The 23,701-nt window shown below is 48.0% G+C and overlaps 1 protein-coding gene across 1 annotated transcript in view; it reads left to right on the top strand.

Annotated features, from left to right (window-relative positions):
- The first annotated feature begins 9,984 nt into the window (after positions 1 to 9,984).
- Positions 9,985 to 23,701, top strand: part of ADAP2 (ArfGAP with dual PH domains 2) — a 28,437-nt gene continuing 14,720 nt past the window's right edge. The window contains exons 1-6 of the mRNA XM_052657447.1: positions 9,985 to 10,078; positions 10,907 to 11,037; positions 12,853 to 12,944; positions 13,041 to 13,085; positions 17,066 to 17,145; positions 18,365 to 18,477. Of these exons, the coding sequence (XP_052513407.1) occupies positions 9,985 to 10,078; positions 10,907 to 11,037; positions 12,853 to 12,944; positions 13,041 to 13,085; positions 17,066 to 17,145; positions 18,365 to 18,477 (555 nt within the window). The remainder of the gene's footprint in view (positions 10,079 to 10,906; positions 11,038 to 12,852; positions 12,945 to 13,040; positions 13,086 to 17,065; positions 17,146 to 18,364; positions 18,478 to 23,701) is intronic.

The raw sequence follows: 23,701 nt of genomic DNA, 5'->3' as shown, positions 1-23,701 counted from the left end.
AACCCTGGCGATTGATGCTTTCTGAAATGATGTGGTTCCCTGGTAAGATGCAACAAATGACTTTTTACCTGTGCAGCTTTATAGACAGTTTCTCATCCTCTCTGAACCTCAGCTTCCTCATTTGTGAAATGGAGATCATGGTACCCACCTCATACTGCCAAGAAATCCTGCTACGAGGATTTCTCCTTAGAAACGGGGTGCAGAGAGTCTGGCATAGAATAAGTGTTCAATGAATGTTACATCCTCTGTTAAAGCACTACCCCTTCTTTGGAGCTAATTATTAATGACCTTGAGGGGAAACGCCATCATTTCTCAGAGCATTCATTCAGAATTATGTTGACCAGTCTGGAAGTAGTAAGAGGCAACCACTAGGTATGAGTTACTGTAAATCAGAATCAGTGGGTTCAAAATGAAAGACGTCATCTTCCCCAAAAACCAGCTCCTCACTTCCCTGTTTTTGTTGCTCAGATGCAGATGACCCTGGCTCCTCTCACTCCTATTTCTAGCCCATTTTACCCAGTTTCTATATTTTCAAAACTTTTTTTGACCATGACTCAGGAGATGTTGATGTACATGTGAAACAAAAGCTTTATTTAAAAATACTTGTACCAAGAAGGACCTATTGTATAGCACAGGGAACTATACTCAATATTTTATAACAACCTATAATGGAAAAGAATCTGAAAGTGAACTTTATATATATGAACATTAAGAACAGTATTATATATTATTACATATTTATGCACATAACGTTTTATATATATATATAGCTGAATCACTTTGCTGTACACCTGAAGCTAACACAATACTGTACATCAACTATACTTCAATAAAAAGAGAGAGAAAGGGACTTCCCTTGTGATCTAGCAGTTAAGACTCCGCACTTCCAATGCAGGAAGCACAGGTTCAATCCCTGATCAGGGAATGAAGATCCCATATACTTTGTGGTATGGTCAAAAATAAAATAAAATATTGATTAAAAAAAGAGGAAAAATATTCGTGTTCTTATGTAGGATGAACTTTGACATTTTCTATTTCAATTTGTGTGTGTGTGTTTCAGCTTTTAAAAAACACTAATGTGTGTTTATTTGTTTGTAACACTGGTCTGTTTTTAACCCACAGGACACTGGGTGATGTCCAGTAGATGGTTAGATATGTAAAGGAGAGGACTGTGCTATGCCATAAAAAAAAAAAAATGACACTTTATCCCATGAGAATGTCTGGGCTGAGCCAAGGAGAGGGGTGGGTTGAAGAAGGCACGGGGTGTCCAGGAGAGAAGCTGGGAGCACCAATGTTGGGGGGGTAGAGTATTTGGATTCCCCAAAAGATGGAGAAGCGATGTTTGGAGAGATTCAAAGGGAGACAGGACAAAGTCAAGTGAAAAAGGGGACAAAGGATACAGAGAATTTTGAGGTGGGAAAAGATTTTTTTAAAATCTCGGTTAATTGGAACCACTAAATTGATATTAATTTCACAACTCACTACTGTGTGGTATCTTGCAGTTTAAAACACATGAAATTCTATCGACCTTACCTGCAAAATGTCTTTTTTAGCCTCTCCATTGCCGTGGCCACTCAAATTAGACCCTCCTTGTCTCCACTGGGCTCCTGCAATAACCCCTCCCCCTCCTGATTTCTCTGCTTTCTGTTAGCCTGACCCTGTCACTGTGTTTCACATACATCCTCCCTGTCCTGACCCCAGTGCTGGCCAAACCTCCAACTCTTGCCCTATGGAGGGGCCTCACCCTGCTCTTCCAGGTCTTTCTGCTCACCTCCAGGTGAGCTGCTTCTCCACATTCTTGATACATTCCTGGTTGTGGGTAGGTGGCAATGTTCCAGAAGGTAAACTCCTTATGGGAATCCCACTTCCCTTAACTAAGGATTAAGAAGGGGATTACAGCGGACAAGATGGTTGGATGGCATCGCCGACTCAATGGATATGCATTTGAGCAAGCTACAGGAGATGGTGAAAGACAGGGAAGCCTGGCATGTTGCAGTCCATGGGATTGCAAAGAGTCAGACATGACTGAGGGAATGAACATCAATGACAAGGATTAAGATAAGGGTGGGCGTGGTGGACTTTCCTGGTGGTCCAGTGGTTAAGACTTTGTGCTTCCACTGCAGGGGGCTTCCCTGGTCATAGAACTAAGATTCCACAGGCCCTGTGCTGCTAATAAATAAATAAATAAGAGTGGGTGTAGTTCTGTTGGGGGTCTAACAGGAAAAGATTTTTGTAGCCTGATAAAGAGTGGGAGTGATGTATGGGAGTGGAAGTGGCCACCTCCTCTTTCTTCTTGTGACTGTGATGTCAGGCGGGTGGTGGCAGAGAAACAACCATCTCTCCATGGACAGGCAGCACTGACAAAGACTAGAACAGGCCTTGAGGACATTGTGCAGCTGCAGGACCAACCCGGAAACCGCCTACTTTTGGTTCAGGGAGGGAATAACTGACCTTGTTTAAGGCACTTTCCGATCAGTATTCTGATACTTGGAACTGACCACTTTCTGATTAAGATTCCCACTCAGGAGACAGTCCATGCATTTTTTGTTTGCTTGCTTGCTTGCTTTTGTTTAAAGTCTTTAGTGAATTTGTTACAATATTGCTTCTGTTTTCTGTTTTGGTTCCTTGTCCCAGAGGCATGTGGAATCCTAGCTCCCTGACCAGGGATCAAACCTGCACCCCCTGCACTGGAAAGCAAAGTCTTAACCACTGGACCACCAGGGAGGTCCCATGTCTCCTATTTGCTCCTCTTTCCAAGATGATCTGGAAGCTACCAACTAGGATATATCAAAAAGGCATTCCTTGGGACGTTCCTGGTGGTGCAGTGGTGCCAATGCAGGGAGCGTGTTTGATTTCTGGTCCAGAAAAATCCCACGTGCCCTGGAGCAACTAAACGCATGTGCCACAACTACTGAAGCCTGTGAGCCTAGAGCCTGTGCTTCACAATGAGAGAAGCCTGTGCCCTGCAACCCCCACTGGCCGCAACCAGAGAAAGCCACACAAAGCAATGAAGACCCAGCACAGCCAGAAATAAGTAAGGCGGTGTGTACATATCGATCCCAAACAAAACAAAACAGAAAGGCATTCCTGTGGCTCAATAGCTCTCCTGGAGACAGAGGAGCTCAGTGGTTATGCTTAAACCTTGAGATCATTCAGCCCTGTGTTTTAACCTGGTTTTAACCGGGCAAACCAGCAGTGTGAACTAGGGCAAGTGACATCACCTCTCCGTGCCTCTTCAGATCCTCCTAGAGTGCATGAGGGATTCGAACTGTAATTATATCTGTTATAATATCCAGCACATATTTTAAATTCTTTCAAACTGAAAAACAGCATTCACACTTTGAGACCCAGAATCAGAATACTGAAACTGTATTATATATGTATATATCAGTTTATTTCTGTAAGAATAGTCTTCTCTCCTGCAAAATAAATCTCAAAATACCTCTACCTACAAGGCAGTTGTCAAAATGAAATAATATGGGTGATGGGTAGATTAGAAAATGTTATACAGTGAGTGAGGTTATTAATTGGACAATTGGTTATATAGGTTGAGATGAGATGCGGTTGTCTAAGAAATGATCTCAAGGGGAAATACCCAGATGCTTTATAAGATAATTATTTATGGAACTGATTTAGGTGAAACTAAAAGAAATGAAAGTCTTAGATTTTGAACTCAATTTAAAAACTCTAATTCAATAGGGAAGTACCCCAGTGTTCAAATCAAAATGTCACCCTAATCCCTTCAACTGTAGCAATAACTTCTCACTCAGGGCTCCAGGTAATGACGTAAAATATAAACACTTAACTATCTTGTGTTTATTCAGGCTCTTCAGATTTCATAACTGGATTCTTCAACTCTCCAGATCCCTGGATGGTTGTATTTTATTCATAATGCAAACTCCCATAAGCCAACTACCTTTGTAACGTGGCTCTCAGCTCTACTCAATTCAAGTCATTCAACCAACATTTTTTATTGTACAAAGGCACACATAAAATTCACCATTTTAACCATTTTGAAGTCTACAATTTAGTGGCATTCACAATGTTGTGCAGTCATCACCATGATCTAGTTCCAGAACACTTCTAATACCCTAAAAAAAACCTTGTCGACACTATTTAGCAGTCCCTCTTTGTCCTCCCTTCCCCAAACCCCAGGCAACCACAAGTCTGCTTCCTGTCTGTATGGATGTGCCTGTCTTGCACATTTCACACAAATGGATCAACCAATATTTTTCAGGCTCAGCACTGCTAGGCACCACGGGTTCAAAGATGAATATGACAAGCTGCTCTTATATGAGATCACTTCCAACTAGGATGAAAGAGAGTTTAAAAAATTAATGTACAAGGTGATGTGATGATTATTGAAATAAAAGTACGAACATTGTGGGAAAACAGATGAGGGAGAAAAAGGATGCTGCAGGAAGTTAAGATTTGCATCTGGGGGTGGGGGCAGGAGTTTGCTAGACCAGTGAGAGCTGGGCAGGGGGATGGAGTAGAAAAAAGGGAGCCGGAGTGGGACAGGAAGAGTGTGAGCAGGGCAACCCCAAGCATGTCCCCACCCCAGGGCCTTTGCACTCGCTGTCCCCTTTTGCTGGGACCCTCTTCTTTCAGATGGGTGCCTAGCTGGCTTAACCTCTTCCTTTTCAGATCTTTGCTACAAAGTCACCTCCTCAGAGAGGACCTCCTTCACCTCTCTATCAAAATAGAATCTTCCATATCCCTCTATCCCCTTACTCTGGTTGTTTCCCTTCATAGCATTTTCTGTCTCCCCCACTTGAAGGTAAGTTGCCCGAAGGCAGAGCCGTTTGCTTTCTTTATAACTGTGTCCTCAGCACCTACACAACAGTACCTGCCACATAGTATGCAGCCTGGAAATATGTCATGAGTAAATGAGCAAACACCTTGGCAGTACGGCAGCTGGGAGTCCCTCTCAGCTCTGTACTAGCTGCTGGTGAAGACAAAGTGATATTAAACAGACAAAGAAATAGGTGAAATCCATCAGATTCTTCTGTAGGACTGCTTGAGTTTCAGCTGTTACACATGCCTGCCCATTCTTTCTTTCCTTCAGAAAGGAAAACACTTCCAACAGGGATCTACCGCATAGTACAAGGAACCATACTCAATATTTTATAATAATGTATAAGGGAAGAGAATCTGGAAAAGAATATATATATACATATACATATGAGTAAATTAATTCCTGTGCTGTATGTTGTTATTGGCCTTCTCCAATGGCTCAGCGAGTAAAGAATCTGCTTGCAAAGCAAAAGACACAGGAGTTTGATCCCTGGGTCAAGAAAATCCCCTGGAGGAGGAAATGACAACCCACTCCAGTGTTCTTGTCTGTAAAACCCCATGGACAGAGGAGCCTGGCGGGCTACAATCCATGGGGTGGCAAAGAGTTGGACACAATTGAACAGTTAAGCACATGGTGGTGGTGTTTAGCTGCTCAGTCGTGTCTGACTCTTTGCCACCCAAGGACTGTAGCCCGCCAGGCTCCTCTGTCCCTGAGATTTCCCAGGCAAGAATATTGGAGCGCGTCGCCCTTCTCCAGGGGTCTTCCCAACCCAGAGATTGAACCCGTGTCTTCTGCATCGCAGGCAGATTCTTTACCACTGGGCCACCAGAGAAGTCCCTATACTTCAATTTTTTAAAAAAGAAAGGAATATACCTTTGTGACCTCAAGTCCTCTCACTATATTGCTTGCTATTTTTTTTACCCCCACATATTTCATTTTTTTCACAAGTATTTATTGAATCCTTGTTTTGTGGCAGACAGGTGCTGGGGGTACAATGGTGATACACTGATCTGACTCTGTCTTCACAGGTCTTGGATGAGTGAGGGAGACCAGTGAGCAAGTACAGCAGAGCTGGGTGCTTGAAAATTCAGTGTTAAAGAGGGAAAAGGCTTTGGGTACAAAGTTACTCATTATAGTGCTATGTGTAACAGCAAGAAAACAGTCATGATCTATGTGTCCAAGAATAAGGAAATACATATACCCCATGGACAATTATAAAGCTATTAGAATGATGTCATGAAGCATCCATAGTAATATAAGATAAGAAAGTTTCAAAGGATAAACAATTATATGAAAAATATGGCCGCAATGATAAAAAGACGTATAAAAGACTAGAAGGAAATCCATTTAAATATTCATGATAGTAAATCTTGGTGATAGGTCCGTTAAAAGAGCACTAGGTTGAACTGCATGACATCACTATCTTCATGAGTCGGCTCTACACATTTCAACATAATATTTTGTTGCAAAGAGCTCAAGATGAACTTGGGTTTGAATCCCAGATCTGGTCCTTTGTATCATCCAGTATGCATCGTCTCAGTTGTGTAACACTGGTTGGACAAATTTATTTAGATTCTCTCTCAGGGCCTCAGTTGTCTCATCTATAAAATGGGCATACAAGGAGTCTACACCTCAGGGTTATATTCAAGAGGAAATGGAATAATAATGCCCATAAGGGGCCTAACATACAGCAATCCCTGAATAATGCCCTGAATAAGTGGCCCAAGTGTGGGTGGTGTTTTCTTTCTTTATTATGTATTCCAAATTTCCTATAATTATAGTTTTCAAATTCTGTATAACTAATAAACACAATTATTTAAAATTTCCAGGGAGTTGTGGTCTATCCCGTGGGGATCTTAAGCCCAGTCCAGGCCTGGGAATGCGGTTGAAGGCTTTCTTCCAGCCCTGTCGAAGCTGGGCTCAGCTCTACAGAGACCTTGATCCTGGGAGCACCACTGATGTCCGTGCTCTGAGGGACCCTGGGAGCTTCATTTACAGAGAACACTGTGTCCCAGGGCCCGACTGCCCCCTCACCCCAGCAGCTGCTGTATGGACTGAGCCGATAAGGGGGCCTGCCTCTGGCTGATCCCAATGTTCCGCTGGGTCACAACCTCCTTTGGCACAGAGTTCTTCCCTTAGAAGCAGCTTCTGGCTCCTGAATGCAGAGCCGAGCTTAATTTTGATCATGTCCAATCCCCATGAGGGGGCTACAGAGTCTCTTCTTATGGCTTTGAAAAACATTTGGAACTAGACAGTGGTGACGGTTGCACAGCATTGTGAATAGAATGAACGCCATTGAACTGTGCATTTGAAAATGATTCAAATAGCCAACTTTATGGAGATTTTTGTCGCAATTTTTTTAAAGTGGAAAAAAAAATCCAGTTGTGGGAAGAAGACTAAAGGGAGAGAGGCTTGTCCTGTGGGGTTTGGTGGTCACTACAATAGGAGAACTGGGTGTAAACCCCGTTCCCACCCTTGCTGATCATGACCTTGGGTACCTTAACGTCTCATCCTCCATGAGGGTAGCAAGCTGTCCTCAGATGGCTTTCACGGGATGCAAATGTGATCAAGTACTGTAAAACTCTCCAAAATAACACTCAATACTTTTAAATTAGAATTATCTCCCCTTCCCAAAAAAAGAAGGAAAGGAAGAAATTCATCACCAGAAGTATAACAGTACTGTTTTTTTTTTAATTTGTTTGTTCTTGGCAAATCTTGAGGCTTGAAATTCTGTTTGTTTTTTTTAGTTAAAAAAATGTTTTTTAATTAAAAAAAAGTTTAGCCAAGCCCTGCGGCATGTGGGATCTTAGTTCCCCCACCAGGGATCGAACCCATACCTGCTACAGGGGAAGCACGGAGTCCAAACCACTGGACTGCCAGGGAAGTCCCTTGAAATTCTGTTAACTGGAAACCTCCAAAAATAAAGAAGAGAGGAAACTAAAGGAACCTCTCAATATTTGGCTTCTCACCATGAAAGAGATGCTGTTTTTTTCCTTCAGTTGTTTTTTGTGGGACTTCCAGAGAGGGGATGCTGAGACTCAAGGTGCAAAGGAGGGCAGCTCAGTGGGACAAAAGCAACCAAGAACCATCCCAACATCACCATTCTGCCCTGGCATTGTCAGTGGAGAAATGATGTCCTTGGCCTGTCCCCTGTTTGTCCCCCTCTTCCCCCTTGCCGTGCCTTCATACCTTAGGTTGCTTTTCCCATCTTTCTCCTGGGAGATCTATTTTTGTCTCTTTTTCATGTAAAGCAGCGGAAATGAATCATCTTTCGGCCTGTTTGGTAAACAGCCTCTGACCCTTCTCTAGGCTCTCTCACTGGTTCCTCTGGAGATGTTCCTAGGCCAGGCAGCACCCCCACAGCCAAGACCATCCTGGCTGGTTATTCTTGGTCATATTCCCCTCCCCCAGGGCCTGGAGGCCTGACCTCCTCCACCCTGGAGAAGATGGGAAATGACACAGAGCATTCCAACAGATGATCCCATGAGCTGCCCAGAGGGGAAGCAAGGAAGCCACTGAGTTTTGAGAGCTTTGTGTGCCAATGACCGTCTCAATGACCCTATTCAGTGATCTCTCGACCCTCATTTTACAGATGAGAAGTCCAAGGCTCTGAGAAGTGAAGGAACTTGCCCAAGGCCACACAGCTAGTAAGTGATAGAGCCAAGATTCAAAATCTAGATTCCTGAATCCATTCCATTATACCATGCTGCCTTACATGTTCGCATGCATATATGCATGTGTGATGAATTGGAGATGCTGGCAGGTCAGCTAGAAGATCAGCTGCAACCCACCAGGATGGAAACTGAAGATCTATGCGCATTAAGCCTTATGCTTATGACAGATAGGTGTTTGTATACAGAGGGAATGGCACATGTGCACAGCGAGTGCCTTACCGGGAGTCTGTGCATCACTGAGGATGATGTCAAGGAAGGACAGGAATGCGGAAGGGAGAGGGGGATTCATGAAATGCCCAGATTCAAGACCACCTAAACTCTCCCCATACTTTAAGTGATGACCATTCTCAGTGAGAATAACGCCTCGCTTTATAAAGGTAAAGCCTCACTTCCTGGGGAACACAGTCAAACAACTATTTATTGAACTTCTAAAAATGTCCAGGTGCTGTTTCTAGGAGCTGTGTGGGATACAGAAGTAAAACTTCTGGCATCAAACTAGTGTGTGTTGGAAGTTGGGGAGGAATTAACATAAATATATAAATAACTGTGATGCAAAGTTGGTTGAAAGCTCTCAGGGCCAAAGGGAGAAATGAATCCTATAAGGGCCGGTATTCTAGCAAGACCAGAAGCTGGAGAGGTCACTCCAAGCTAGCTAAGTATCAAGGAGGGCTTCCTGAGGAGGTGGCATTTAACGTCTCTATGTCTTTAAGTAGATGTAGGATCTACATAGATATTTCCTACTAGCTCAGCTGGTAAAGAATCCACCTGCAATGCAGGAGAGCCCAGTTTGACTCCTGGGTAGGGAAGATCCCCTGGAGAAGGGAATGGCTACCCACTCCAGCATTCTTGGGTTTCCCTGGTGGCTCAGTCGGTAAAGAATCCATCTGCAATGCGGGAGACCTGGATTCAATCTCTGGGCTTTCCCCTGGAGGAGGACATGGCAATCCACTCCAGTATTCTTGCCTGGAGAATCCCCATGGACAGAGGAGCCTGGCGGGCTACGGTCCATGAGGTCGCAGAGTCGGACACGACTGAGCAACTACGCACTGCACAGCACCTACATCAGGAGAATGCCTTAACGGAAGTTAGAACCTTTCTAGTTTTCCAAGGACATATGTCCTCATTCTCCTTTTACAGAGGCGAAAACTGAGGCCCAGAGCGGTTGATCAGGTTGTCCACAGGCACAGCGCGAGCCGGTGATAGGCCAGGATTTGATCAGCGGCCAGAGTGAGCGACTCCAAGCCCAGCGCTGGGTCCCTCCGGGACGGGTGAGGACTTAGAGAGGGCCTCACCCGGGATCCTCGCAGCAGGGGGGCAAACTGGAAGAGCCGGGGGCGGGGCGGAAAGTCCAGGGTAGGCGGGGCTTAACGCCCGGGGGCGGGGCTGGCGGCGAGGACTTGGCTGCAGGCGCTGAGGCTGCTTCCCGCTCCACCTGCGGGCGAGCGAGCTGGCCATGGACTGCCGCGTGCCAAGGGGCTGCCGGGCTGAGCCCTGAGCCCGCCGGGGCCGGCCATGGGCGACCGCGAGCGCAATAAGAAGCGGCTGCTGGAGCTGCTGCAGGCGGCGGGCACCGGCAACGCGTACTGCGCAGACTGCGGGGCGGCGGGTAAGGTCGCGGCGGCGCGTGTAGCCCGGTACTCTGGGCCGGCCCGCGGCCCGCGGGTCCCGTCCCCTGCCTCCAGACCCGGGCGAGTCCCAGGCCCCCGCGCTCGACTCTTATATCACCTTCGGACCCGAGCCCCCGACAGCCCTCTCCTCGGCCAGTACTGCCCTCACTCGAAGCCGGGACCCCTGACCTGCCCCCTCTGGACCTGGACACTAGATCCCAGCCCCGGGTGCCCTGCCCATTCTACCCACCTCCCTCTGCCAGACACCCTGCCCACTCGGACCGCGGTCCTTGACCTCTTCTTTTCGGACCCAGCCTCTTCCCCCACCCTCGGATCCAAACATCCCACACACCACGGTTCCCAGACCCCGGACCCAGGTCTTCCCGGATGGTCCAGTGTCCCCTCCCGCGCCTCGGACGTCCCCGGGGTTGTGCGCGCTCAAACCCGGCGCGCGCCAAGGGACTCTGACCCACCTTCCCCGGCAGCTCCCGGCGTCGAGCTGCGGGTCGGCCCTTCCGCGCTCTGCTCTCGGTTCCTTGAAGTGCTGTCACTTCCACTTCGCGCCGCCTCAGCCTCTCGCTCTCCATCCCCCGGACTCCTTCCAAGATCTTCATTCTGGCCGCCGCCGCAGCCGCGTCAGGGCCAAGCGGGCTGCCCAGAGGGTTTCATGCTGCTATCTTCGCTCGCGCAAGGAGGGGAGGCTGAGAGGGAAGGCATGGGCTGTTGGTACCTGCCAAGCCCTTGCCTCTCCTGGCGCCCCTAGCCTAGCCCTGGTTTCTTCAGGCAGCTCTTCACCCAGCTCCCCACCCTGCCCTCTCACCCCGCAGATCCCGACTGGGCCTCTTACAAGCTGGGCATCTTTATCTGTCTGAACTGCTCCGGAGTCCACCGCAACTTTCCAGACATCAGCAAAGTGAAATCCGTCAGACTTGACTTCTGGGACGACAGTATCGTGGAGGTAGCAAGGGGCACCCGTGGAGAGCCTTTGAACAGGAGCCTGCTCCCGTTCTGCAGGGAAGGAAACTGAGGCCGAGAGAGGGGCAGTAAGGAGCCAGTTAGAGTTGCCTTAGACAGAGGCCCTGAGTTCAAATCCTAGCTCCATGGCTTACTTACTTGCAAGCTGTGAGGTCCGGAGCCTGCTATTTAACACTAGCTGTGGGCCCTTTCCGCATGTGTATTATAAATATACCACTATCCCTTCACAGGGTTGCTATGAGGATTAAATGCTGACTCAAGGCAAGTACAAAGTAAATAGTCAATTAACAGCTGCTGTTCTTAGTAGCTGAAGTCCTGGACCAGAACAGAAGTATCCTGATTCATGATCCATAGCCCTTCTCCAGTCCCCCTAGCCAGGGAGGGAGCCACCATGTTCTCCTGATCTCCAGAGATGGAGAACACTTTCAGCCTGGATGATGACACCATTCTGGCCAGAAAACCTGCAGAGAGCAGGCAGTCCTAAACTGGACTGGCTGAGGATTTCAAGGGACCAGGGAAGCAGACCCATGTTTACTGAGTCCCCCTGTCTGTGCCAGGCACCGTGCTAGACCACTGGGCTCGATGCTTTGTTCATTCATTCATTCCTGTAAGCCTGCATTTGCTTGGCGTAGGACAGAGCAGTGAAGATAAAGTCTCTCCTTACGTGGAGCTTACATTCTAGTGCAGGAGAAAGACCAGAAACTGGCATATAAACCTGAAGGTTGTTTCTTTGTGCCTCATCACTCCCCCATTATGGGCTTCGTGGTGGCTCAGTGGAAAAGAACCTGCCTGCCAATGCAGGAGACACGGGTTCGATCCCTGGGTTGGGAAGATCCCCTGGAGAAGGAAATGACAACCCACTCCAGTGTTCTTGCCTGGGAAATCCCGTGGACAGAGGAGCCTGGTGGGCTACAATCCAGCGGGTCACAAAGAGTCGGATACGACTGAAGCAACTTAACACTTAGCACTCCCCAGTTATAGCTTCTTCATCTTTGCAGGTGAGATCCCTGAAGCTCAGGGGATTAAGTGTAGCCCAATGGGAACCCTGCTCTATGGAGACTCAAAGCCCATGCAAATCCTGCGACAACCCAGTGGCCAGTGGGGAAGGGAAGAATAGAGTTCACTCTTTCCAAGAGATGTGGATTAAAACTGGGCTGTTTTTTTCCCACGTGTCCCCAGCCCAGATATGCCACCGATGTTACTGAGTGCTGACTGATGGCCAGGGCCGCTCCTGACACACACGCGTGCCCCTGGGTCTCTCTGGTGCAATCTTCCTGACCCACATACGCTATGGGGTGGAGCACTAAAGTGCTCCTTCCTTCAGTTCCATCCATCTCCTATGGACTTGCAGGGGCTACTGCTGGTGGCCCTGGCCATCTGTGGAGGGCAGTGGAGAAAGTACATGAGCTTTGGAGTTAGGCAGGTCTGGGTTCAAATTCCAGCTCTCCACTACTCGCTGTGTTAGCTTGGGTAAGTCGCCTAACCTCCCTGAGCCTTGCTGTCCTTGTCTTATAACAGGGACAGTAATATTACAGTGATTGAGGGGATCAAATGGAATAATGTGAGACAGCTGTAAAGTGCTATGCCTGTATGAGGCGTGGTTGTTACATTGTTCCAGGCTGGGACTTGTGAGCATCACGCGTGACCAAGCTGGTTGGGGGAGATGTCAAACTCCAGGAGGAGTGTCTCCTGACTCAGCCTAGGAGTCAGTGAGAACAGTGGCCTTCTGGGTAGACTGTGGTTTCATTTCACATTTTTTCAAGTTCTAACATTACCCCAAGTTGCTGTTGTCTTGCAGTTTATGACCCACAACGGGAACCTCCGAGTGAAGGCCAAGTACGAAGCCAGAGTCCCTGCATTCTACTATATCCCCCAGGCCAACGACTGCATGTGAGTGGGTGATTTCCTGGTCCCACCCACTCCCACCGCTACCCCATCTCCAGTGCCTTTGTCTCTGACAGTCTTTTCTGTGGACCTGCCCAGCAGGTGGAGCCAGGAGAGCATTTGGTACATGAGAACACACAGACCTGTGTAAGGCCCTCTACCTTCGAAGCTTGGGTCATCACCTCCCCTCTTTGGGACTCAGTTTCCTGGACTCATCTGTGAAATGGGACATCTGCTTTAGTTTCTGTCCCTTTGCCTTGATGTTCTCGTAGCCTACAGGTGATGACTAACTTGATTAACAAGAGTAATGCCAGTATTCTAGCAGAATCAATGTGCTTCAGCTACTTTGCATGGAATCTTGTGCCCAGAGCTGTCCCACCTAAGCTCAGCGTAGCTCCAAGGCAGCTGCTTAGGCCCCAGATCCCCAAATAATAACCATAGAAATACTTGTAGCTACTAATATTTATTGGGGCTTCCCTGGTAGCTTAGAGGTTAAAGGGTCTGTCAGCAATGTGGGAGACCCGGGTTCGATCCCTGGGTTGGGAAGATCCCCTGGAGAAGGAAATGGCAACCCACTCCAGTGTTCTTGCCTGGAGAGAATCCCATGGACTGAGGAGCCTGGTGGGCTATAGTCCACAGGGTCGCAAAGAGTCAGACACGACTGAGTGACTTCACTTTCAAATATTTATTGAGCTTTACTCTGTATCAGGCCCTGTGTTAAATGCTTGTGTGTGTTAGTTTTCGTTCTTTCAGCAACCCTATGAGATCATACTGCATTATCCCCACCATAAAGATGAAAAACTTGAGGCTGATAGAGGCAGAGCTGGGACTAGCCCATCTGACACCAGGGCCTTCATGACTGTACCAAGGTGCCGGGAAAAAAAGTCCAGTGAACTGGGATTGCATGCCGTGGAGCAGCAGGAGGGTTCAGGTCCCCTGGGGGTGAGGGGTGGGGGTGACACTGGTCTGTAGTGACCCCAAACCTCTGCAGGCCAGACTGTCTGAGCCTGAGCTTCCCTCCCACGGACTCAGCATCTTGGCTGAGTGTGAATGGAGTGTAAATGGGGAGAACGGTTATCTCCAGGCAGACAGGAGGCGTGGCTTGCTGGAAACAGGCTGCATTTCCGCCACCATTGACCTCTCACCGTGGCAGGATGCTGGTGGACAGTGCATAAACTATGCAACCGTGTCTAGTGTCCTGTGATGTCCCGGTATTTAAACAACCTGCGCGTGGCAGAGCAGGCACAGCTTTGCACTCAGGAGACCCCAGGACGCTTCTCTGTCTCTATTCAGCTGTGAAAAGGTAGACAAGGGAGCAGAACTCTGCAACTCGTGGCAGCCTCATCTGTGAAACGTAGACAGTGATGCCTATGTTTGGTAGGCATGATGGTAGAGATTAAAGGAGATAACAGGTAAAACATCTCACAAGACACCCCTCATGCCATTCTTTTTAAAGGATTTATTTACTTCTTTTTATTTGTTTGGCTGTGTGGCTCTTCGCTGCTGTGTGCAGGCTTTCTCTGGTTGCAACAAGCTGGGGCTGCTCTTCGTTGAGATGCGCTGGCTTCTCACTGCGGTGGCTTCTCCTCTCGTGGAGCACAGGCTCTAGGCACGTGGGCTTCAGCAGTTGCAGCACTGTGGGCCCAGGAGCAGTGGCATGCGAGCCCTAGAGCATGCGGGCTTAGTTGCTCCTCAGCATATGGAATCCTCCCAGACCAGGGATCCTACTGGTGTCCCTTGCCTTGCAAGGCAGATTCTTCACAACTGGACCACCAGGGAAACCCCTTCATGCCAGTTTTAATCTATTTCTATGTACACCTTGGCATACTGGCTGGTGGCTGGCCCAGCTGTGGGATGTGCCAGGCTTAATGTGAAAGGGCTTCTTTTGCCTCACTGCTGCCACCCAACCCTTTGCTCCAGGGGGAAGGGACCGGGTACTTGGTGAGCACCTACTGAGCTCAAGGCTCTCTGCCAGTGCTACACAGACGCTATGTGTCATGACCCCAACTACAGCCCTGAACTGTAATCCCTTCTGGTTGAATACTAAAACTCCATCCCTAATTCTAAAAGTCCCCTGAATTCTCCACCTCCAGAATGTCGGTCTCCATTCTCTCCCAGCTCTGATCCTGTGATTCAGTGTTTCTCCGTGTCCTGGGGCAAGGGCTGTGCACTCAGCAGGGCTCTTGACTACACACAACAGAAACCCAATTTAAACCAGCTTATGCACAAGGTGATTTTCTGGGTTTGGATCAGACCTCACAAAGAACAGAGGTGGAGCCACCCTCCAGAAGGACAGGCTGGAGGCTCCAGCACTGTCAAGTCTCTGAAATCCCTCTGGTTCCCATTCTTACCTCTTTTTCTCAGCCAGGCTTTCTTCCTGTTGTTGTTCAGTTGCTCAGTTGTGTCCAATTCTTTGTGACCCCATGGACTGCAGCATGCCAGGCTTCCCTGTCCTTCACTATCTCCTGGAGTTTATTCAAACTCATGTCCATGGAGTCGATGATGCCATCCAACCATCTCACCCTCTGTCGCCCCCTTCTCCTCTTGCCCTCAATCTTTCCCAGCATCAGGGAGTCAGCTCCTTTTCCAATGAGTCAGCTCTTCACATCAGGTGGCCAAAGTATCAGAACTTAAGCTTCAGCATCAGTCTTTCCAATGAATATTTAGGATTGATTTCCTTTAGGATTGACTGGTTTCATCTCCTTGCAGTCCCAGGGACTCTCAAGAGTCTCCTCCAGCACCACAGATAGAAAGCATCAGTTGTTCGGTGCTCAGCCTTCTTTATGGTCCAGTTCTCACATACATACATGACTACTGGAAAAACATAGCTCTGGCTATATAGACCTTTGTTGGCAAAGTGATGTCTCTGCTTTTCAATATACTTCTTCCTCTAGCTGGGAGCAACACCATATCCATGTTCCCAGCTCCAGCTCCCAGCTCAACCTTGGAGAGTGGGCTTCCAATCCACCTCTCTCAGTTTTACTCCTTTTGGTCCCCACAGCCCAGGGCCAAGCTCTGACTGACCAATTTGGGTCAGGTACTCAGTTCTAGGTCATTCCCTGTGGCCATGGGATGAGGTCATATCAACTTGGGAACGTTTGCCTGGAAAAGGCAAGAGGGAACCAAACAATTGGAATGAAGTCCCTCTCAGCTGTGTGGATTTTCTGTAAGGGTCGTGGGTGACAGTGTCTGGTTGGGCTAACATCAAATGCCTATTATGTGCTCAGCATAGTACTAGGCCCTCTGTATGCATTTAAACTTCTCAACAACTCTAAGGGATAGGTAGATATAATATTACTGGAATACTCCCCAAGTTCAGAGGAGTAAAGTAACTTGCCCTTGGTCACACAGTGGATAAATGGTAGAGTAGGACCAGGTGGCTCAGAGGTTAAAGCATCTGCCTGGAATGCTGGAGACCTGGGTTCGATCCCTGTGTCGGGAAGATCCCCTGGAGAAGGAAATGGCAATCTACTCCAGTATTCTTGCCTGGAGAATCCCATGGAGGGAGGAGCCTGGTAGGCTACAGTCCATGGGGTCACAAAGACTCGGACAGAACTAAATGACTTCACTAGGACCAGGTCCCAGAGGGTGAGACCCTGAGACCACTGCTCTGTCCATTGTAGCATGCCCAGATCTTATGGGTAGGCCTTGGGGAGAGGCTCATGGACTCTCCTGGCTTAAGCTCATGAACACACAGTGCAATGTGGCCGACTAGATGGTCCAGGAAAGCTGGCATCTGTCTCATTGACCTAGAGGATTGGGGCTGAGGTTGGAATAGCATAGCGGTTTGAATTTAGCCCCTGAGGGGAGATATTATTCCCTGGTGAGATACTGGCCTTGTCTGCAGACATTTTGGAGTATCACAACTTGGGAAGGGTTGCTATTGGTATCAAGGGGGTGGAGGTCTGAGATACTGCTAAACATCCTACAAAGCATGAGATAGTCCCCCACCATGAAGCATTACCTGGTCCCAAGTGTTCATAGTATGCAGGTGGCGAAATTTTACCAGGCTGGGCAGGTAGCCAGGCATTGCTGTGAAGCTCCCATCCTCAGCTACAGGGTCTCATAAAATTGCCATGAAAAGAGGATGCACCAGACACAGCTGACTAAAGGTTCTCTCTTTTTAGGGTCTTAAAAGAACAGTGGATTCGAGCAAAGTATGAGAGACAGGAATTTATGGCTGATGGGAAAACCATCTCAGCCCCAGGTAAAGTTATTTTCATCATCTCTTGAGGGCTGATTCTGATGCATTCTAGAAAACAAAGTGCCTGAGTATTAGGAACAAGGTCAGCGGAGAGATATCTGCCGCCCTCGCTCTGGCCCCAGAGACCAAGGTGTGGGTTCCTCTGCTTCTGAAATAGCAACACATCAGCTGGTGGGGTTTTATGGTCTTCTTGGCTGAGAAGCTCATTCATTTCAGGTCCCTGAAGGACCACAGGGTGTACAGAGTCTTAGTATAAATTGCAAAAAGATTCACCCCCTGGGGAGACCAGGTAGAAATAGACAATCTGTTTCTGGCTAACGGACCCTAGTGTGGCACAAGCCTTGAGAAGGAGAATGGGCTGGATTTTGCCTCCCTTCCCGCCTTTGTGTAGGGCATGACCTCATCGGTGGCCTTGGACCTGTGGCACATTCTACCCCTCTGCTGTGAGTCCAAATGGACACTGTTCCAGAGAGCAAAATGTACAAAACATTTGGTCCTCTCGAGGACCAGAGGCAGCCAGTGCTGAACACTCGTAGCCGCCAGGAGCACAGAGTGTTCATCCACCAGCAGGGACCTAGAGGTCACTCATTATTCCCGTATGTGGGAGACTTTCAGTTGGCTGATATCAACGTGAAGTTGGGCCTCTTTCAAAATCAGTCCAGTTTCTCAGTTTTTAGCCTACTTAAGGGTTCCTTGAAATTTAAATTTATTTATTTATTTTTGGCTGTGCTGGGTGTTTGTTGCTGCACTGGCTGCTCTCCGGTTGCAGTGCCTTCTCTTGTTGCAGAGCGCAGGCTCTAGGCAGGCAAGCTCCAATAGTTGTGGCACGTGGCTCAGTAGTGGTGGCACGTGGGCTTAGTTGCTCCGCAGCATGTAGGATCTTCCCAGACCGGAGATTGAACCCATGTCCCTTGCATTGGCAGGTGGATTCTTAACCACTGGACCACCAGGGAAGTCCCCACCTAAAGGTTTACTATGTCTTCTTAGGAAACAGCCAAGAAAGAAAGTTGGAGGGGACCCCCAACTAAAATCATACAGCATTGCAAAGGACCCCACATCCTGCAGCTGTAAGAGCTAAATCAGATCCGAGACGTTTCAGCAGCAGGTGGGAGGTCCACTCCATCCCTGAGACTGCACGGCATGGGGTCACCAATAGGCAGGTGAGAGTTGCCTGTTGGTCTTAGAGCTGCGGTGGTTCACTCTTTCTCGTCTTTGGTGGCAGGTAACAGAGAAGGGTTCCTGTGGAAGCGGGGAAGGGACAACGCACAGTTCCTGAAAAGGAGGTTTGTCCTCCTGGCAAGAGAAGGCCTGCTGAAGTACTACACTAAAGAAGAGGTAAGCTTCTCTTACTCCTGCCCAAGCGAGGGCACGCACCCCTCTCTGGTCTATGTTTTGATCAACGGTGCCTGGTCTTGCAGATGAGCTCAGTCACTGAGACTTAGGTACCACATGCTGCTACGTTTCCTCATTATACAATCCATCCAGTCCACTGAAAACCTCACCTTCTCTTCACCTTGAATGGGCTTAGATTGGTCCATGATTAAGCTTTTGATGATCACTTGACTTTACTTCATTGATTCATTCACTCAAGAAATATTTATTGGGCTTCCTTGGTGGTCCAGGGGTTAAGAATCCGCCTGCCAATGCAGGGGACATGGGTTCGACCCCTGGCCCAGGAAGATCCCACACGCCACAGGGCAACTAAGCCTGTATGCCGCAACTCCTGAAGCCTGTGTGCCCTTGAGCCTGTACTCCATGACAAGAGAAGCCACCTCAGTGAGAAAACTGCAACTGCAGAGTAGCCCCCGATCCCTGCAACTAGAGTAAGCCCTCACGCACCAATGGAAACTCATTACAGCCAAAAAATATATATTCATTGAGCACCTACTATGCTAGACCTTATTCCAAGCACTGAAGATACAGCAGTGGACTAAACTAAGTTGCTGATCTCTTGGGGCTTCCATTCTAATGAATAGAGACAGGTAATAACCAAAATATATGTTACCTATCCAGTGGCAATAAGTTCTATGAAGTAAAATACAAGAGGGTGAAGGGTTAGAGCATGATACAAGTGGGGCATGGGGAGGTGGTCAGAGGAGGCCTCTCTGATGGCCTTTGAGCACAGAACTGAATAAACATGAGTAAGTTATGTGGATATGTGGGGGAGGGGTAGAAGAAGCGGAGAGAACAGTATGTGCAGGAGCATGGTCATGTGTGCTGATTAGAAAAGATGACGCCTCCGAGAGGGTGCATCCCTGGTCCCAGTCTAGGCAAGCAGAAGCCTGGATGCCGCTTCTCCCCCATCCCTTCAGCCAGGAGCTTTCTGTGTAGTGCACAAACTGCCCAACCATGAGCCATAGCCGTGGCTTGAGCTGGGAGTGTATTTGGTGAGTCTACAGGGCATGAAGGAGGCTAGAGTGCCTGGTACAGAGTGAGCAAAAAAAATACTGGAGAGAGATGAGCTCACATAGTGGAAGACTTTGAAGACCATTGGAAGATGGGTTTTTTAACAGCTTTATTGAAATGTAAATTCACATACCACAGGATTCACCTGTGTCAGTTCAGTTCAGTCGTTCGGTCGTGTCCGACTCCGACCCCATGAACTGCAGCATGCCAGGCCTCCCTGTCCATCACCAACTCCCGGAGTCTACCCAAACCCATGTCCATTGAGTCGGTGATGCCATCCAACCATCTCATCCTCTGTCGTCCCCTTCTCCTCCTGCCCTCAATCTTTCCCAGCATCAGGGTCTTTTCAAATGAGTCAGCTCTTTGCAATTCACCTATTTAAAGTATGTAATTAATAGCTTTTAGTATATTCGTGGAGTTGTGTAACTTTCACCACAGTCAATTTTAGAACATTTTCATTACCCTGAAAAGAACATGTGTGAGCTCTAGTTCTCCACTCTACTAGCCTCCCCCAGCCCTGCTGTTGTTTAGTCGCTCAGTCCTGTTTGACTCTTTGCAATTCCGTGGACTATAGCCCGCCAGGCTCCTCTGTCCATGGGGTTTCCCAGGGGATTGCCATTTCCTACTCCAGGAGGTCTTCCCAACTCATGGGTGGAACCCGTGTCTGCTGCTTGGCAGGTGGATTCTTTACCACTGAATCACCAGGGAAGCCCTCCCCTTGCCCTGCTGCTGCTGCTGCTGCTAAGTCGCTTCAGTCGTGTCCGACTCTGTGTGACCCCATAGACGGCAGCCCACCAGGCTCCCCCATCTCTGGGATTCTCCAGGCAAGAACACTGGAGTGGGTTGCCATTTCCTTCTCCAATGCATGAAAGTGGAAAGTGAAAGTGAAGTCGCTCAGTCGTGTCCGACTTGTAGTGACCCCATGGACTTCAGCCCTCCAGGCTCCCCCGTCCCTGGGATTCTCCAGGCAAGAACACTGGAGTGGGTTGCCATTTCCTTCTCCAATGCATGAAAGTGAAAAGTGAAAGTGAACTCGCTCAGTCGTGTCCGACTTGTAGTGACCCCATGGACTGCAGCCTTCCAGGCTCCTCTGTCCATGGGATTTTCCAGGGAAGAGTACTGGAGTAGGGTGCCATTGCCTTCTCTGCCCCTTGCCCTAGGCAACCACTAATCTATTGTCAGATTTGCCTGTTCTTGACATTTCATACAAATATGTGGTCTTTTATAGCAGACTCCCTTCATTTAGCATTAGGTTTTTAAGGATCATTCATGTGGTAGCATGTATCCGTACTTCATTTCTTTTTATTGCCAAGTAATATTCCACTGTAAGGATATACCATATTTCACTTATTTATTCATCAGCTGATAGACAGTTGAGTTGTTTCCACTTTTGGGCTAGTATGAATAATGCTGCTATGAACATTCATGTACAAGGTTTTATGTGAATCTACGTTTCCAATTTTCTTGGGTAATTCTCCCTAGGAGTGGAACTGCTGAGTCATATGGTAACTCTTTGTTTAATTTTTTGAGGAATTTTTCCAAAGTAGCTGCACCATTTTACATTCCCACCAACAATGTATGAGGGTTCTCCACATCCTCACCAATGTTTGTTATTATCTGTCCTTTTGATCATAGCCATCTTAATGGGTACAAGATAATATCTCATTGTGATTTCGATTTGCATTTCCTCGATAGCTAGTGATGTTGTGTGTCTTCTCATGTACTTACTGGCCAGTTGCACATCTTCTTTGTAGAAATGTTTATTCACAGCCTTTTCTCATATTTTTATTATGTTATTTGTTTTTCCTTTTGAGCTGTAATAGTTATTTATATAGTCTATATACAAGGCCCTTATTGGGTATATGATTTTTTTTTAAGTTACATCTTATTTCTTAATATTCTTTTTCATTATGAATATTTCATTATGAATATTTTTACAAAAAATGTCTGTGTTTGGATTTTACTCTGCTATTGGGAAGACATACGAGGGTTTTGGGGCTTCTCAGGCGGCACTAGTGGTAAAGAGCCTGCCTACCAATGCAGGAGCGGTAAGAGACCCACGTTCTATCCCTGGGTCAGGAAGAGCCCCTGCAGGAGGGCATGGCAACCCACTCCAACGTTCTTGACTGGAGAAACCCCTGGACTTTGGAGCCTGGTGGGCTATGATCCATAGCATCGCAAAGAATCAGACACAACTGAAGTGACTTAGCATGCACACAGGAGGGTTTTGAGCAGAAATGTGATAAGCTTTGACTAAAACTTTGAAAAAGAGGCACTCTGGCTGCTACTTGGGCAAGAGTGGGGCAGGAGGAGGCAAGAGTAGAAGCAGAGAAACCAGTTAGGAAGCTACTACAATAATCCAAGATCGGGAGAATGGTGTTGGAGATGGTTAAAAGTGGTCTGCTTGCATTTTGGAAATAGAGCCAATGAGATCTACCGAAGGATTGGACACGGGGTGTGAAAGTGAGAGGGATCAAGAATGATCCATAGGACTTCCCTGGTGGTCCAATGCTTAAGAATCCACCCGCCAGTGCAGAAGACACAGGTTTGATCTCTGCTCCAGGAAGATTCCATGTGCTGTGAAGAACTAAGCCTGTGTGCCACAACTACTGAGCCAAGTGCTCCGGAGCCTGTGAGCCACAGCAAGAGAAGACACCGCGGTGAGGAGCCCATGCAACTAGAGAGAGTAGCCTCCTCTCGCAGCAGCTAGAGAAAGCCCAAGGGCAGCAGTGAAGACCCAGCACAGCAAAAAAATAAGAATGCATCCCAGATTTTTTGCCTTATGCAACTATGAGGTTAGTTTGTCATTTGCTGAGATGGCAAAGATTTAGCTCCCTAAGGGGATGATCATGAGTCCTTTTTCATTTGAGATGCTTATTAGTCATCCACATAGAGACTGAGGAAGACGTTCTCAGAAGTTCTGAGTCTAGAGGTTTGGGGAAAGTTTTGAGCTGGAGTCAGCAGCATGCAAACTGGTTGAGCAACAGGACTGGTTGGAATCACCGAGGTGGGGGGTGGTGGGGATGGATGAAAAAAGATGTCTAAGGACTGAGTATTTTAGGTATTTGTTACTGAGTGACACACCACCGTGACACTTAGTGGCTTGAAATAACAGTTGATTGTGTCTCATAATCCTCTGGGGTCAGGAATTTGAGCAGGTGGTGGCTGCTGCAGGGTATTCCCTGTGACTTCAGCTGGGTCATTCCCTCTGCTCCATTTTCCTGGGCTCGGCTAGGAGACCCAGAAAGCCTTCACTCACGTGTCTCGTGCTTTGCTCCCTTGTGGCTTTTCTCTCTGTGAATGTTCCTCATTCAGGAGTCCAGCTCAAGCTTTGTTACAGCATGGCGGCCGACTTCCCCCAAGCAAACGAGGATGCTGCCAGGCCCCAAAGCTTAGGCCAGGAACTGCCTGCTATTGATCAGTTCAAGTCATGCAACCAAAACCAATTCAGTTCGGGTCAGTTCAGTCGCTCAGTCACGTTCGACTCTTTGCGATCCCATGGACTGCAGCACGCCAGGCCTCTCTGTCCATCACCAACTCCTGCAGTTTCCCCAAAAGCATGTCCATTGAGTCGGTGATGCCATCCAACCATCTCATCCTCTGTTGTCCCCTTCTCCTCCAGCCTTCGATCTTTCCCAGCTTCAGGGCCTTTTCAAATGAGTCAGTTCTTCCCATCAGGTGGCCAAAGTATTGGAGTTTCAGCTTCAACATCAGTCCTTGGGGAGGGGATAGAGATTGCGCCTCTTTTTTTTTTTTTAATACTTATTTATTCCTTGTTTTTGGCTGTGCCGGGTCTTCACTGCTGCACTCAAGCTTTCTCTAGTTGTGGCGAGCAGGAGTTGCTCTCTAGTGGTACATGGGCTCCTCATTCTGGTGGCTTCTCTTGCTGGGGACCATGGGCCGTAGAGCACACCAGCTCAGCAGTTGTGGCTCCTGGACTTGGTTGCTCTGCGGCATGTAGGATCTTAGTTCCCTGACCAGGGACTGAGCCTTCGTCCCCTGGATTGCAAGGGGGATTCTTAACCACTGGACCACCAGGGAAGTTCCTGATGTTGCGTGTCTTGATTGTGGTGGTGGTTACGTGAGTATATACGCTTGTCAAAAAACTGTACTCTTAAAATGAGTTCCATTTATTACTTATAAATTATACCTC

The sequence above is a fragment of the Budorcas taxicolor genome, chromosome 19 (genome assembly GCF_023091745.1).
Source record: "Budorcas taxicolor isolate Tak-1 chromosome 19, Takin1.1, whole genome shotgun sequence".
Lineage (NCBI taxonomy): Eukaryota > Metazoa > Chordata > Mammalia > Artiodactyla > Bovidae > Budorcas > Budorcas taxicolor.
This window is presented reverse-complemented; position numbering and strand designations above follow the sequence as displayed.